Source organism: Python bivittatus, unplaced genomic scaffold (assembly GCF_059951505.1).
Source record: "Python bivittatus isolate LINGU-HERP-01145 unplaced genomic scaffold, Pbiv_v1 ctg000080_np1212, whole genome shotgun sequence".
Classification (NCBI taxonomy): Eukaryota; Metazoa; Chordata; class Lepidosauria; order Squamata; family Pythonidae; genus Python; species Python bivittatus.
The window spans coordinates 90,710,530-90,723,995 of NW_028277035.1; the positions used below are offsets into that span (position 1 = coordinate 90,710,530).

Consider the following 13,466-nt stretch of genomic DNA (forward strand, 5'->3'; position numbering starts at 1 on the left):
AGATCTGGTGCATGTGAATTATGGCTGCAGAGAGCACATTTGATAGCTACTGGTAAGGGTAAGGTTTTTAAACTTTAAAATACCTTGTGTGCAGTAAATCAGCACTTCAGAGAAGTGTGGGTCGGGAGAAGAGGGAGACTTTTCAATTAAACTAGTTTTGCTAGTTTACTACAGGAAGCAAATGAAGATAAATATTTAGCTGAGCTTTTACTCATTTTTTTCCCACCCTTTCTCATTTTAGCACCTGAAGCTAGAAAAATTCCAGTGGATGAGGAATTCTGGGAGTTGAACTCCACACATCTTAATGTTGTCAAGTTTAAAAAACGCTGGTGTAAGGGAATGAGATCTAGTAAACAGAAATGCTGGCTTTTTACATTCATCCCACATAATTGCTAGTGTATGCGTGTGCATCTTTTAACCCTAGTCTCTTAACTCCACTGGATGGAACGTCAAAATACCGCAAGGGCGACCGACGCTACGGTATAAGCGTCTGCGGATCAGCTGTGCCTTGATAAGGAAAAACTACAATTCCCAGCAGCGCCCGGGCTCTCCTTCGAACGCCAACTGGCGCTTGGTGACGGAGAGAACGGAAGGACAGTGAAGCGGAGTGATTGGCTGAGCTGGGAAAGGGGCGTGGCCGGAGGCTGCATCCCGAAGCTGCCCAGTGCAGGTGAGCAAATAGTTTTCCGAGGCTGAGCGGTTGGAGGTGAGGCGGGTAATGGTGGGGGAGGAAGGTCTGCTCTTACGTTATTATTTTCACGAAGTTGGAAAAATGAGAGTTCCTTTGTCTGCTCGGATCTCCCGCCCCTTTAAATATAAATGTGTCTCCCAAGAGAAAGGCAGTCAGCTGCTCTTTGGATCGCATCGCACCGTGTATTGGGGATGGAGAGCGGTGAAAGACGTAATTGAAAAGCAGGAAAGAAGAAACGTGGTGAACTCTTAAAATGGCGGAGGAAAGCAAGACATATTCCCCCCCTAAACTGAAAACAATGCAAGGAGCTAAATATCGCCGTTCGCACCACTTTCTAAGCCAGTGTTTTCCAACCTTGGCGATTTCCAGGGCTGTGGACTTCAAATCCCAGAATTCCACAGCCAGCGTGGGCATTGATGAGAATTCTGGGAGTTGAAGTCCACACTCCTGGAGGTTCCCAAGGTTGGGGAATGCTGTTCTAAGCTATGCCTTACTGTGAATTCACTCAACGAGCTGAGCTTTGGTTTACTGAGTAAGCCACAACTGGCTGGATTCACCCCAGAAGCTAATGCATCAATCATGGCTGCAGCTAGATTCTCACAACTTTCTGTTAACACTAAGTTGTGTTCTGGCATAACTGCCATATGCCTCTATTCTGTTTTTTGCTTGGTTTCCTTATAGCCAAAAGGGTGCCCTCTGCTCAGTGTAGAACCTGGACGGATCTTTATGTTTCTTACCTGATGATGACCCAGATCCATATTTTTTGCCCTCTATGCATTATTGCGATGTTTTACTAGCAGGGATGGGCAACTTGTGGCTTTGCAGATGTTGATAAACTTCAGCTTCCAAGAGTTTCAGGCAGTATGGTGGATAGGGAGGAATGCTGAAATGGTAGCAACATCAGCAGAGCTGAGATAGCCAACACAGAGCTTATAATAGCCGCATACTAGCCCCATTTAAGCCTGCAGGCCATTTCGTTATACTGTATGAGAAGAATATATAGGCCTTAGTATGTATCTTATCCTACCTATGGGCTACGGAGAATATAGGTCCCTCTCAATGTATAGCAATTGATGAATATGTTTGCAGGAGCAGTTAAGAATTGTGTTTCTTCCTTTCTTATTATCATGTGACATTTGTGATCAATAAATAAAATAATAATGTACCGTAGAAGTTAAGAGAGAACCTGCATTTCCCCCTCTGCTTGTCCTCCTTGCCTCCAGAGAGTGAAAAAATGATGTCCTCCTGTCAGCCAAGATGTTTTCCTTCTTCTGGAATGAGAGAAGAGATTGCTAGAAAGCCAAGCCAGGTAGGACTTTGTCCAGAAATAGATGGGGAAGGGGTGGGTGGGTTTGAAGTTAACAAGGAACACGAGACATCACTTTCTTTCATTCTCCTAATGAATGGAAGAGATGTTCTGGATCAGAAGAAAAGCTGGATCTGGAAAATGGGTGTAAATGGTAGCTACCTAGATTTTGCTCAGGAAAAACGTCCTGATGGTATAAAGTCTACTTATGGGGCTAGTGAGTTTTCCACTTTGGAAGTTTTTAAGAAGCAGCTAGACAGCCACTTCCCATGGATGGTTTAACTGGCTCTGTACATTACAGAAGGTTGAACTAAATGATTCTTGTGATTCATAATTCTGTGATTATGATTTTAGGATTCTAAGCCATTTGGTCTAACAAATCAAGTGGATTTAATTATGGTCTCCAGGATCCAGTACTAGGGTTTTTTATACTCTGTAGGTGTTATGGGTAATAGTTCTAAAATTGTCCACTGTGAGTTATATGGTTTCTTTTAAGATTATCTAAATTATAGGTGATAGCCAGTTTGGTCTAGTGCTGAAGGTGCTGAACTAGAAGCAGGGAAACCTAAATTCTAGTCCTGCCTTAGACATGGAAGCCAGCTGGGTGACTTTGGGTCAGTCATTCTCTTTCAACTTAGGAAGAAGGCAGTGGCAAACCACTTCCAAAAATGTTGCCAAGAAAGCTTCATTGACTTTTCCATATAGTTGTCAGGAGTCAAGACTGACTTGAAGGCACAAAAAAACCCCAAACCAGTAGACAACCTCTGCTGTCCAGATGTTGTAGACTACTACCCCATCAATTCTTGCACAATATGTCAAGTTGCTTACTCCTAATTTAAAATAACAAGCGTCAGCATAGCTGCTAGAATTGTAGAAGCTTCTGTCATATCCACAAAGGAATACAGATTCTTCATTTGCAGTCCACATTGGCTACATTTATACAACATACTTAATCTGGAATCTGAATTAATCCATTTTCTGGGATTATGCAGTGTATTGGACCATAAACTAAACAAGTAGCCTGGGCTTATGCTACATACTTAGCCACACCAATACTTCATCAGGGTAAAATTAACCAAGTTCACTGCGTTGGGTAAATGTAGTCAGTACGTTTGTAATTCACCTAGTTAAACTTGCTGTGTGAGCACAGCTGATGTAGGAATCTGCATGGCCACTCATATTACATTATCAGCCTGGAGATTTCACACTATAGTTACAATTCTGTATCTGCTTATGAATCTCCCAGGCTGGAAGGGACATCTGGGAGTTAGTTGGGCATTGTGTTGATCACATCTTTTCAAGCCTTTCCCACAAAGGACAAATCTTTGCATGTAAAAATGGATGTCTGACACTCTGCTCTAGGCTATAACTTTTTTTCCCAAAGTTTTTATATGTATGGAACAGTGCTTTAAGAATTATTTGGAGAGTGGGATGGATCAGCCCATCAAATGTTAATGTATAGTAAAAAAAAAATTACAACATTTGCTGTTTATGGATATGAATTCAGGCTTATTTACACATATACGCACATACCACACACACAGATTTAAAAGGACAGAGCAACGACTATTGTGTATCGGGCTGCAGAAATATAATGTTTCCCCTCTCTTTGCATTTTGAAAAGTTTTTCAAGAGTTTTGAAGATTGAAATGGTGTTCTTCTATTTTTGCAGAGACCTGTGACCTTTGAAGATGTGGCTGTGTATTTCACAGAGGACCAGGGGGCGCTGCTAGATGAAGATCAAAGAGCTTTGTACAGAGATGTCATGATGGAGAACTATGGGAACGTGATCTCCTTGGGTGAGCAAATTGAACCATTTGACAGTGGCTGGACGAGCTGAGTTAATCTCATTGGTCCTTCATGGGTTTTTTGAATGACAAGTTGGTGCATTAATTTTGTTTTCTCTCCACTTACCCAAACAGAGAAGGAAATTGATGAAATATATCTTATTTTTTCCTTTGCAACAGTGTATAGTCATGGGCCATGCTGGCTGGAGAAAATGGGAGTTGTAAACTGGCCAGCACCAGGTTGGAGTAAGCTGGTCTGAATTTTATAAGGCCTTAATTCATTTGTCAGCTCTAGGGTCATGGTCTAGGAGCAACAGAGAGCAGGGGAGAAGAATATCTTAAATCTTCCCCTGCCTATACAGTGTTTAGCTCCTAGAGACTATTTCTCCATATGTTCTTCTTTCTCACATAGTCTAATGTGTAAGGCAGTGTTTCTCAACCTTAGCAACTTTAAGATGAGTGGACTTCAACTCCCAGAATTCCCCATGGCTGGCTGGGGAATTCTGGGAGTTGAGGTCCACTCATCTTAAAGTTGCTAAGGTTGAGAAACACTGGCGTAAGGTGAGCTAGGAAACGGATCCCTGCCACACAAAGGGATGGGGAACTGGAGGTCCTCCAGATGTTGCTGAGTTATAATTTCTAGCATCCCTCACTTTTAGGCATGCTGGCTAAGTCTGCTGAGAATTGTAGTTTAGCAACCCCTGATAGTTCTTGCTCCAGCTTCCCCATCCATGAGGTAAAGAAGCCATTTCGTGTCTACAGCAAAAGCAGAAAACATTGTGAAATTTGGACTACACTTTTTAAAATTCTTTTTCAGCAGCCAGATTTGGCAAGGCAGGGACACAATGACCTCACTGAGGAGGTGGAGCTCATTTAAAAATAATGGATTGAGACTGATTTGGTTAAACAATAATAATGTCTGAGACCTTTTGGAGGCTTTTAGCACACCGATATCTCTTTAATTTCATATTGAAACTCAGTTGGAAATGATGTCATTATTTGGCAGTTGGTCATTCAGCTGAAGGCCAGGATCTTGAGAGGTTCAAAAATGAAGCTGGGGGCTCTCAAATCACTATTCCTGAGGGCTCATTTGAGGGGAAAAGCTAAGTGTCGTCTGTTTCTGGAGGAAGATGTGGCTGTAATGGGTGTTGAAGTAGGGAGCATCATAGGACTTTCAGCCAGCATCTCCCTCATCCAGTTTCTAGTTCCATTCCTCAGACCACCCTCACTTTTCCCTACAGGAGCCATGAAAGGACCTACCAGTGAAGAATCTATATCAGTGTTTCTCAACCTTGGCAGCTTTAAGATGCATGGACTTCAACTCCCAGAATTCCCCAGCCAGCATGTTGGCTAGGGAATTCTGGGAGTTGAAGTCCATGCACCTTAAAGCTACCAAGGTTGAGAAACATTGATCTATATTGTTCTCTGCCTTTGTTAAACCAGCACAGGAAATGATCATGGTAACCATTAGTCGCTTAAGCCTGTCCTGTCGTTGAACCTTTAATTAGACAAAGAATTGTTCCTCACCAGCATCTAAGCAAGTAGCTGAAGTAATTCATCTGATAAGATTATCCAAGAGCCAGTATGGTGTACAGGTAGTCCTCGCTTACCAACCACAGTTGAGACTGACAACTGTTACTAAGCAACGTGGTCGTAAAATGAAATGTCACATGACCACGCCCAATTTAGGATGACAGTTCCGGCTGTAGCCATTAGCGAATCACCCATGGTTGTTAAGTGCGATGTCATGTGACCACAACTTGCGACTTCCTGCCAGCTTCCTCATTGACTTTGCTTGTCAGAAGCCAACTGTGAAGGTCACAAATGGTGATCACATGACTGCAGGATGTTACAACTGTCATAAATGCGCATTGGTTTCCAAGTGCCTGAATCGCAGTCATGTGACTGCGGGAATCTGCAACAGCCATGACTTTGAATGCTGGTCATAAGTCTCCTTTTTCAGTGCTGTTGTAACTTCAAACGGTCGCTGGACGAGTGGTCAGTAAGTGAGGACTACCTGTAGTGATTCAGGTGCTGGCCTAGAAAGCAGGAGACTATGAATTCTAGGCCTCCCTTAAGCCTGAAAGCCAGCTGGGTGACTTTGGGCCAGTCACTCTCTCTCAGCCCAACCTACCTCACAGGGTTGTTGTTGCGGGGAAAATAGGAGATGAGAGCATTAAGTATGTTCGCCACCTTGACTTGACCTATACATACATAGATACATACATATATGTATATAGGCAGAATAAGATGATGATGATGACGACGATGACGATGATGGGATGGTACTGGGGAGACCCAGATTCTGTTTCCAGTTCAGGCACAAAAATTCCCTGGGGGACACTGGACTAGTCCTCTCTTAGCCCAAGAGCCAGTGTACTGGAGAGGTGAAGATTTTGGACTAGGAGTGGGAAGACCCAGGGTTTTACCACCGACCCCCCCAGCCATGAAAGCTCTCTAGGTGACTTTGGGTCAGTCCCATTTTCTCAGCAAAACTTATCTCACAGGGTTTGAAAAATGGGAGAGAACACTGCCTTGAGCTCCTGAAGGAGATATAAATCAAGTAAATAAATAAATAAGATCCAGTAATGTCTTCCCAAACTATCGTTCTGAAAATAAATTATTGTTCAGGAAGGCAGCTGTGAGGCTTGCTTTTTAGAGATCAAGGATTAGATGGGGAGTGATGACGCATCCCTGGATGTTTCTTCTTCTCTTCTTTCCTGGAAAGGCTTTTCACTCACCAAGCCAGAGCTCATTTCCCAGCTAGAACGAGGGGAAGATCCTTGGATGTTGGCGTCTCAGGCCTTGGATGGAGTGGAGAATCTCAGTCTCCCCTCAGGTGAGGGCTGTGGGGAAACCAAGTTTCTTGAGTTATTTCCTGAAAGTCTGGTTCATGTTTTGTTGCCATCCTGTTCCTTTGAATCACTATTCTAAAGAGGTAGATGGGTATGTAAAGCCTTCAACGTTTCATATTTTATAACTGTTTCAGTGTGGGCTGTCCTAACCACAGTACTCATGAAACTTCTTGGGCTTTGAGGGAACTATTATTCTTTGCCAAGACTGTCAGGGTGGGGGTCCCAGGTCAGGGATGGGCATTACATGACCCTCCAGATGTAGTGGGATTATAGGTACCATATACTTCAGATCCCTTCCATGAAACAGTGCCATCTAGTGGGTCTTCCTAAGACCAGCATTCCTCTTGAGATCTAGATGTTCCCAACCCTGAAGGCCTCGCTGTTCTCCTGGGCGTTGGACCAGAACATCGGATAAGCCCCTCCTGGAATGATTTTGAATTGGAAGATGTTACGGTTGCCTTGGTTAGGCTATACTGTGAAGTTTTCATGTACTGTTGTGGTTTTTTGTTTTTGTTTTATGCTTTTTAACTCTACGTAATCTGCCCAGAGTGGCTGTCATGTGAGTTGGGTGGCCATATAAAGCAGTCAAATAAACAAAGCCTCGCTCCTGGCCGTGCAGGCAGCTGGTATCAGAATAGGTGAATTGATCATTAAATCTTATGTGTAGGATCAACACTACCAAAAGAGGTTTGTGGAAGATAGAAAGTTGGCATCGTTGGCAAGAACATAGGTTCCTTGCAACGATACACATAGATGAGTTCTCTTTTCACCCTACCTGTCATGGTCCTATAATGTTCTGTGGTCTTCCTCATGTTCACATTCTCTCCTCTATTTGCATCTCTGTTTTCATTGTACTTTTCTCTGTTCCTTCTTTTGCCCACGCTACTTTTGAAAGCAACACAATCTTCGGTTCTTATGCAGTCTAATTTACTTTAAAACATCTCTGTTTTGGGGCCCACATCTGTTGTTTCCAATTGCTCATGATGTCCCCACTAATCTTTCTCTTCTCAATCCTTTTCTCATAGTTGCAACACAAGCCTCTCTTTCATATCACAATCTACTTGCACTAGTTGTACGTTTTCTAAGCATCCTCCTCTCTGACATCTCTATTTTTTCTTTTTTCCAATTGTGCAAATGAGTTTTTAATTTTTTGTATAATAATGTTATTAAACATTACAATTAAAAAGATAAAAGATAATTCTTAATCACACTTCCTGGAATTTGGGTCATTTCATGGCATTACCTTGTTTAGAATGTAAACCTGAAAATAAAATTCTGTTCTTTTTCATTCAAGTGTTTTATAGCGTCTAATACTTTATGATACTTCATAGATGTATTGAGATGATTTAATGCTGAGGAAAAATGTAATCAAAAAGAAGTAGAAGATGATGGGCGCCTGTCTGATGCTTGAACCCATAATTTTAAATTTGGTTTTGCTCTTCAGTCTAATTTCTAGGTACTTCTTTTTCTCATCCTCCAAATCAAAACTTGTTTCTTTTGCCTTTGATCTCAATAGATGGCTGTGGGAAGAAGCATTCATGTGCTTGGTGGGAGAGGCATTTCCCTTACGGATCCAGTCTTCTGAATCACCAGCAAGTCCGCACTGGAAAGAAATTCTATCAGTGTTTAGAGTGTGCGAAATGCTTTGCTCAGAGGTCAAAATTTCTGATCCATCAGAGAACTCACACTGGAGAGAAGCCATACAAGTGCATGGAATGTGGAAAGCGTTGTACAACCAAATCAAATCTCACGAGCCACTGGAGAATTCATACCGGGGAGAAACCCTGTCAATGCTTAGAGTGTGGGAAGCATTTTGCCTGGAGATCGCACCTTGCCATTCATCAGAGATACCACACAGGAAAATCTCCCTATACGTGCTTTGAGTGTGGGAGATGTTTTGGTCAGAAGTCTTCTCTCTTGGACCACCAGAACACTCACACAGGAGAAAAACGACACAAATGTTTGGAGTGTGGAAAACGTTTTGCTTGGAAATCTCAACTCAGAGACCACCAAAAACTCCATACAGGAGAGAAACTGCATAAATGCTTGGATTGTGGGAAATGTTTTGTCCAGCCCTCAGCCTTTGCAAAACACCAGAGAGTTCACACAGGAGAAAAGCCCTATCATTGTTTGGAGTGTGGAAAGTACTTTGGGTATTCTTCAGCCTTAGCAATACATCAGCGAGTCCACACGGGAGAGAAGCCCTACAAGTGCTCCGAGTGTGAAAAATGTTTTGCTCAGCCCTCAACTTTTGCAAAGCACCAGAGAGTTCACACAAGAGATAGAATATATAAATGCTTGGAGTGTGGGGAGCATTTTGCCCGCAAACTTTATTTTGTGAGACACCAGAGGTCCCATGCAGATCAGAAACCTTTCAAGTGCCCTGAGTGTGGCAAATGTTTTGCCAGCCGATCAAATTTTGCCAGACACCAGAGAGTCCATACAAGAGAAAAACCCTACAAATGTGTGCAGTGTGCAAAGTGTTTTGCTGCAAAATCACATCTCGTGCGGCATCAACGAGTTCATACAGGAGAGAAACCTTATAAATGTTTGGGTTGTGGAAAATGTTTTGCTGATTCCTCAGCCTTCGCAATACACCGGAGAGTTCACACAGGCGAGAAACCTTATAAATGTGCAGAGTGTGAAAAGAGCTTTGTTGATGCCTCCACTTTGGCAAAACACCGTCAAATCCACAGTGGGAAAAAGCCCTATATATGTTTAGAGTGTGGGAAGTGTTTTGTTGAGGCCTCAGCTTGTGTGAAACACCAGCGGATTCACACAGGCGACGGAACCTATAACTGCCTGGAGTGTGGGAAACGTTTTGTGGACAAATCACACTTTCTAAGACACCAGAGAGTCCACACAGGAGAGAAACCATATAAGTGTTTGGAGTGTGGGAAGTGTTTTGCTGATCCCTCCCCCTTGGCAAAACATCAGCGAGCCCACCCAGGAGTCAGGACCCACAAGTGCTTGAAGTGTCAGAAAGGTTTTGTTCAAAGCTCAGACCTTATGCGGCATCACAGGAGCTGTGCAGTTGATAAACCTTACACATGCTTGATGTGTGGTGAATGCTTTTCTTCATCGTGGGCTCTCATCTGTCATGAGAGAGCCCATGTGGGTGAAACATACTACAAATGTTCCAAGCCTTTTGCCATACCTTGATTTCTCAAGTGTACTGAAAATACTGAAAATGCGGAGGTAAGAATTTTTTTTTAAATTCCAGAACTAATGATCAGCTCACAAACTTAGTATTCATTTATGTATTTGCTTGTTCAGATTTTAAGCCTGCTTTCCAGTAAAAGGACTCTCAAACCAGTGGAACCATATCAGATTGCAACAAATGAAATTAAAACAAGCACATTAAAACAACATGAGGCTGAGATAGGAACAGCTGGTGATGTACTTAAATGATGTTACAACATGAGGTCCATCAGGAGCCTGGCTCAAAAAATAAATCTTCAGGCTAGACTCGACAGCACTTTTTGTTGTGCAAAGCCAGCAGAAGGACGGATTTCCACTGATGAATGTGATTCCAATTCTCAGGTTTCTCTTCTTCCCCAGTACCTTTCAGGCATGATTTTCAGAATTTGTAGCCACTAGAGTCTCAGCTGGTTGATAGTTCTAGATGTTAGATTCCCATCCTGTCTGGAGGCCACCACTAGAAATAGGTGATCAAAGTGGCATCCAGACAGGATTGGAATCTTACTCCAGGAATGGTCAACCAGCTGGGTTGATAATAAGCACAGCTTTCTCAAACTTCCCCTCAACTCAAATTGAATTACTGAGGAAGGAAATCTGACCAATGTACTCCACCATCCCTGAGCCTTCTGGAGTGGTTTTTGAGGAATCCCCCAGGAAGCTGTGCCTCAACCTTTCATAAAATCTCTTTTTGCAGAAATTCTCAGATTTGTAGAAACAGAAGGGGCCATTCAGGTGATCAAGTCCAACTTCCTGTTGTGTAGAAAAATCCTAATCCAAATTAAAGCATTAAAGCAACCAGCTGAGTTAATAATACAGCTATGGGCATGTAAGAAATCACAGGTTATATGTAGAAGAAGACTCTTCTAATTACTTCTTTCTGTAACTTCAGATTAATGAGTAAAATTCATGTATATGAAATTATGCTTTCAAAATTGAAAATGTTGATATAGGAAGTGTGACTTCTCTGGCATGGCACCTGTCTTGTGGAAAAGTCTCCCACCTGACATACAGTTATGAAGACCTGGTTATTTTCCCAAACACTATACTTTATATGCATTTCAATGTTTGCATTATCCCATAAATACATTCTAGGATCATGTACTTTTATATGTGTACAATATATTCTGAGTAAGATAAAAATAATATGTTTTGCTGTCTTTTCCTTTCATTTACTGATCCTTCGATACACAGGACAGCATAGCTTATTCCTGTCGCAAAGCCATTACTTTGCAGATTTATTATCTTTATACAGCAAATCTTGGGATATTGATCCTAAACACATCTAAATTTCCTGTAGAAGGCAAAACTTGCATCCAGGATGATATCAGGAAATAGTTCCATCTTTAGAAAATTATAGTGCACATTGGAGAAACAGACTTTTAAACCATTCTTTTTCCTGGATTATCACATTCAGTAGGGTTTTTTTTCTTAACAAGAGGCCTTATTCCTTATACCTTATTCCTGTGTAATTTGAAAATCAAAGCTTTTGTTATTTTTCTCTTTTGCCAGGTTATCAGTGCTCTTGCCCACCATATGGAAGATTCTAGTCTGGATGCTATGGAGAAACCTTCTAAGAAAAAGAAATGTATGAACCTCTTCCCTGTGAAAAAAGATTTGGCCAAGAAAGGAGAAAGAAAGGGGCCAGACAGCTCCTGTCTGAGATGCTTTAATTTGGATTAGGATTTTTCTACAGAACAGGAAGTTGGACTTGATCACTTGAATGGTCCCTTCTGTTTCTACAAATCTGAGAATTTCTGCAAAAAGAGATTTTCTACTTAGGTTCATGTCCTTATGTGCAAATGTAATGCAATTTTTAAAAACAGTTGAACATTCAAAAATGCATCCTGTCAGCATGCAAGACAATGGGGTATGAATCTTGGGTTTGGCCTAAGGGGAGAATTGGTGGCAGGGATGGTGGCAATTTAGATGGAATAAGAATTGCAGCTCATTAAGGAATAAAGGAATTTTTGCTCAGGAATCCAACCAGCCTTGGCCCCAACTCTGACCTTAATATTAAGAATGGCCTCCATTGCAAGGCTTCTGACAAACTACTTTCTCAGCACTGCCTTCCAACCTGGGGTAGATTAGAGCTACATTGCAAAATTCTTGTATGCTACTTTTGCGCCTGTCTAATGCAGAGATAAAAGCAGTGGTTAATATTACAGGATTCCTGGGTCTGCAACAGCAGCTGATATCCTTGGGCTTTGTGTGGTCCTTTCTTTAAAGTTGCCCAGCTTTTGAATTTCTTTTACGGTACTATTTCTTTTATTTATTTTTATATATCAAATTTGTACCGCCTATCTCGTTAAAAAGCAGCTCTGGGCGGCTTACAGAGGAGATAAAATTAATTAACAATAAAATATAAAAGTAGTCCTAAATAAATAATAAATGTAGTCCAAGAATTTATGGTAATTGGTGGGTATTAGGCTCGGGGAGTCATCAGGGCACCAGCCACCCCCAGATTTGACTAAAACTCTTACTGCCCCATGCAAGCTGGCAGAGCCAGGTCTTTAGTCCCTTCCGGAAAGCCGGGAGGGTACAGGCCCACCGCACCTCTGGGGGGAGAATATTTTAAAGGGCGGGGACAATGGCAGAGAAGGCCGTACAGTGCTCATAACTGAGCACATCTGGCTGGGGCTTTGATCATCTGTTGCAGCCACTGTCTTGACTATTCTGTCCACCACAAATGCTCCTGGCTTGTACTTGGAGGGGAGACTACCAGGGCAGGCTCCAGGGCAGGAGGCTACCCTTACTGTAAATTTGGGAAGTTGGAAAACTAGCTCCGAAGACCATGATAGCAAGAATGACATGAAGGTGACCCTGAAGGTTTCTTGATGCATCTGCCTTTTTATTTTGTGCACAGATGCAGTCAACAGCCCAACACCAAACCTAATTCTCACTGTGATTATGTGCCATCAAGTTGTTGTTGACTCCTAGAGACCACATGGATAGATTTTCTCCATGATGATCTGTCCCTAACCTGTCCTTTCAAGTCTCCCACCAGTGTCCCCATTGCCACTGTAACCGAGTCCATCCCCCTTGCTGCTGGTCATCCTCTTCTTCTCTTTCCTTCCACCTTTCCCAACATTAGAGCCTTCTCCAGAGACCTGGGTCTGCACATAATGTGTCTGAAGTAGGACAATTTGAGCCAGGTCATTTGTGCCTTGAGAATTCTGGATTGGTTCGATGATCCATTGGTTTGTTTTCTTGGCTGTCCACGGCATTCTCCGGAGTCTTCTCCAACACCAAAGTTCAAAGGTGTCAATACTCTTCCTATCCTGCTTCTTTAAAGTCCAACTTATTTATTGATTTAGGTTTGACCTGGGAGACTAAGAACCTTGTTCGTTCAATCTGATGCTCCCATCGCCGTGTCCATCCACTTTGCTGCTGGTTGTCGTCTTCTCTTTCCTACCACCTTTCCCAGCATTAGAGCGTTCCAATTTTAAAAGATTTGCTTTATTTAGGGCAGTGCTGTCCAAACTTGGCCACTTTATGATGAGTGGACTTCAACTCCCAGAATTCCCCAGCCAGCATGGCTGGCTGGGGAATTCTGGGAGTTGAAGTCCACTCATCTTAAAGTGGCCAAGTTTGGACAACACTGATTTAGGGACTACTCATCTTTTGAA

At 42.4% G+C, this 13,466-nt stretch overlaps 1 protein-coding gene across 3 annotated transcripts; it reads left to right on the forward strand.

Annotated features, from left to right (window-relative positions):
* Positions 1–639: 639 nt before the first annotated feature.
* On the forward strand, positions 640–12,082 carry LOC103050775 (uncharacterized). Of its 3 annotated transcripts, none has more exons than XM_007444507.4 (6): positions 640–670; positions 1,915–2,000; positions 3,670–3,796; positions 6,513–6,623; positions 8,156–9,837; positions 11,350–12,082. In XM_007444507.4, exons 2-5 carry the CDS (start codon positions 1,926–1,928, stop codon positions 9,799–9,801), a joined length of 1,959 nt encoding a protein of 652 aa, XP_007444569.2. In that variant the 5' UTR covers positions 640–670; positions 1,915–1,925; the 3' UTR covers positions 9,802–9,837; positions 11,350–12,082. The 3 variants fall into 3 exon arrangements, with proteins under 3 accessions (XP_007444569.2, XP_087990788.1, XP_025032881.1); XM_025177113.2 differs by lacking the exon at positions 640–670 and adding an exon at positions 680–706; XM_088134662.1 differs by lacking the exon at positions 6,513–6,623.
* Positions 12,083–13,466: the final 1,384 nt, after the last annotated feature.

What these genes read in the sequence shown, in the direction of transcription:
- LOC103050775 (XM_007444507.4), top strand. Translation starts at nt 1,926, where the DNA reads ATGATGTCCTCCTGTCAGCCAAGATGTTTTCCTTCTTCTGGAATGAGA. An exon ending in TTGCTAGAAAGCCAAGCCAG is followed by an intron (nt 2,001 to 3,669) that starts GTAGGACTTTGT and finishes CTATTTTTGCAG; the next exon opens with AGACCTGTGACCTTTGAAGA. An exon ending in TGGGAACGTGATCTCCTTGG is followed by an intron (nt 3,797 to 6,512) that starts GTGAGCAAATTG and finishes TTTCCTGGAAAG; the next exon opens with GCTTTTCACTCACCAAGCCA.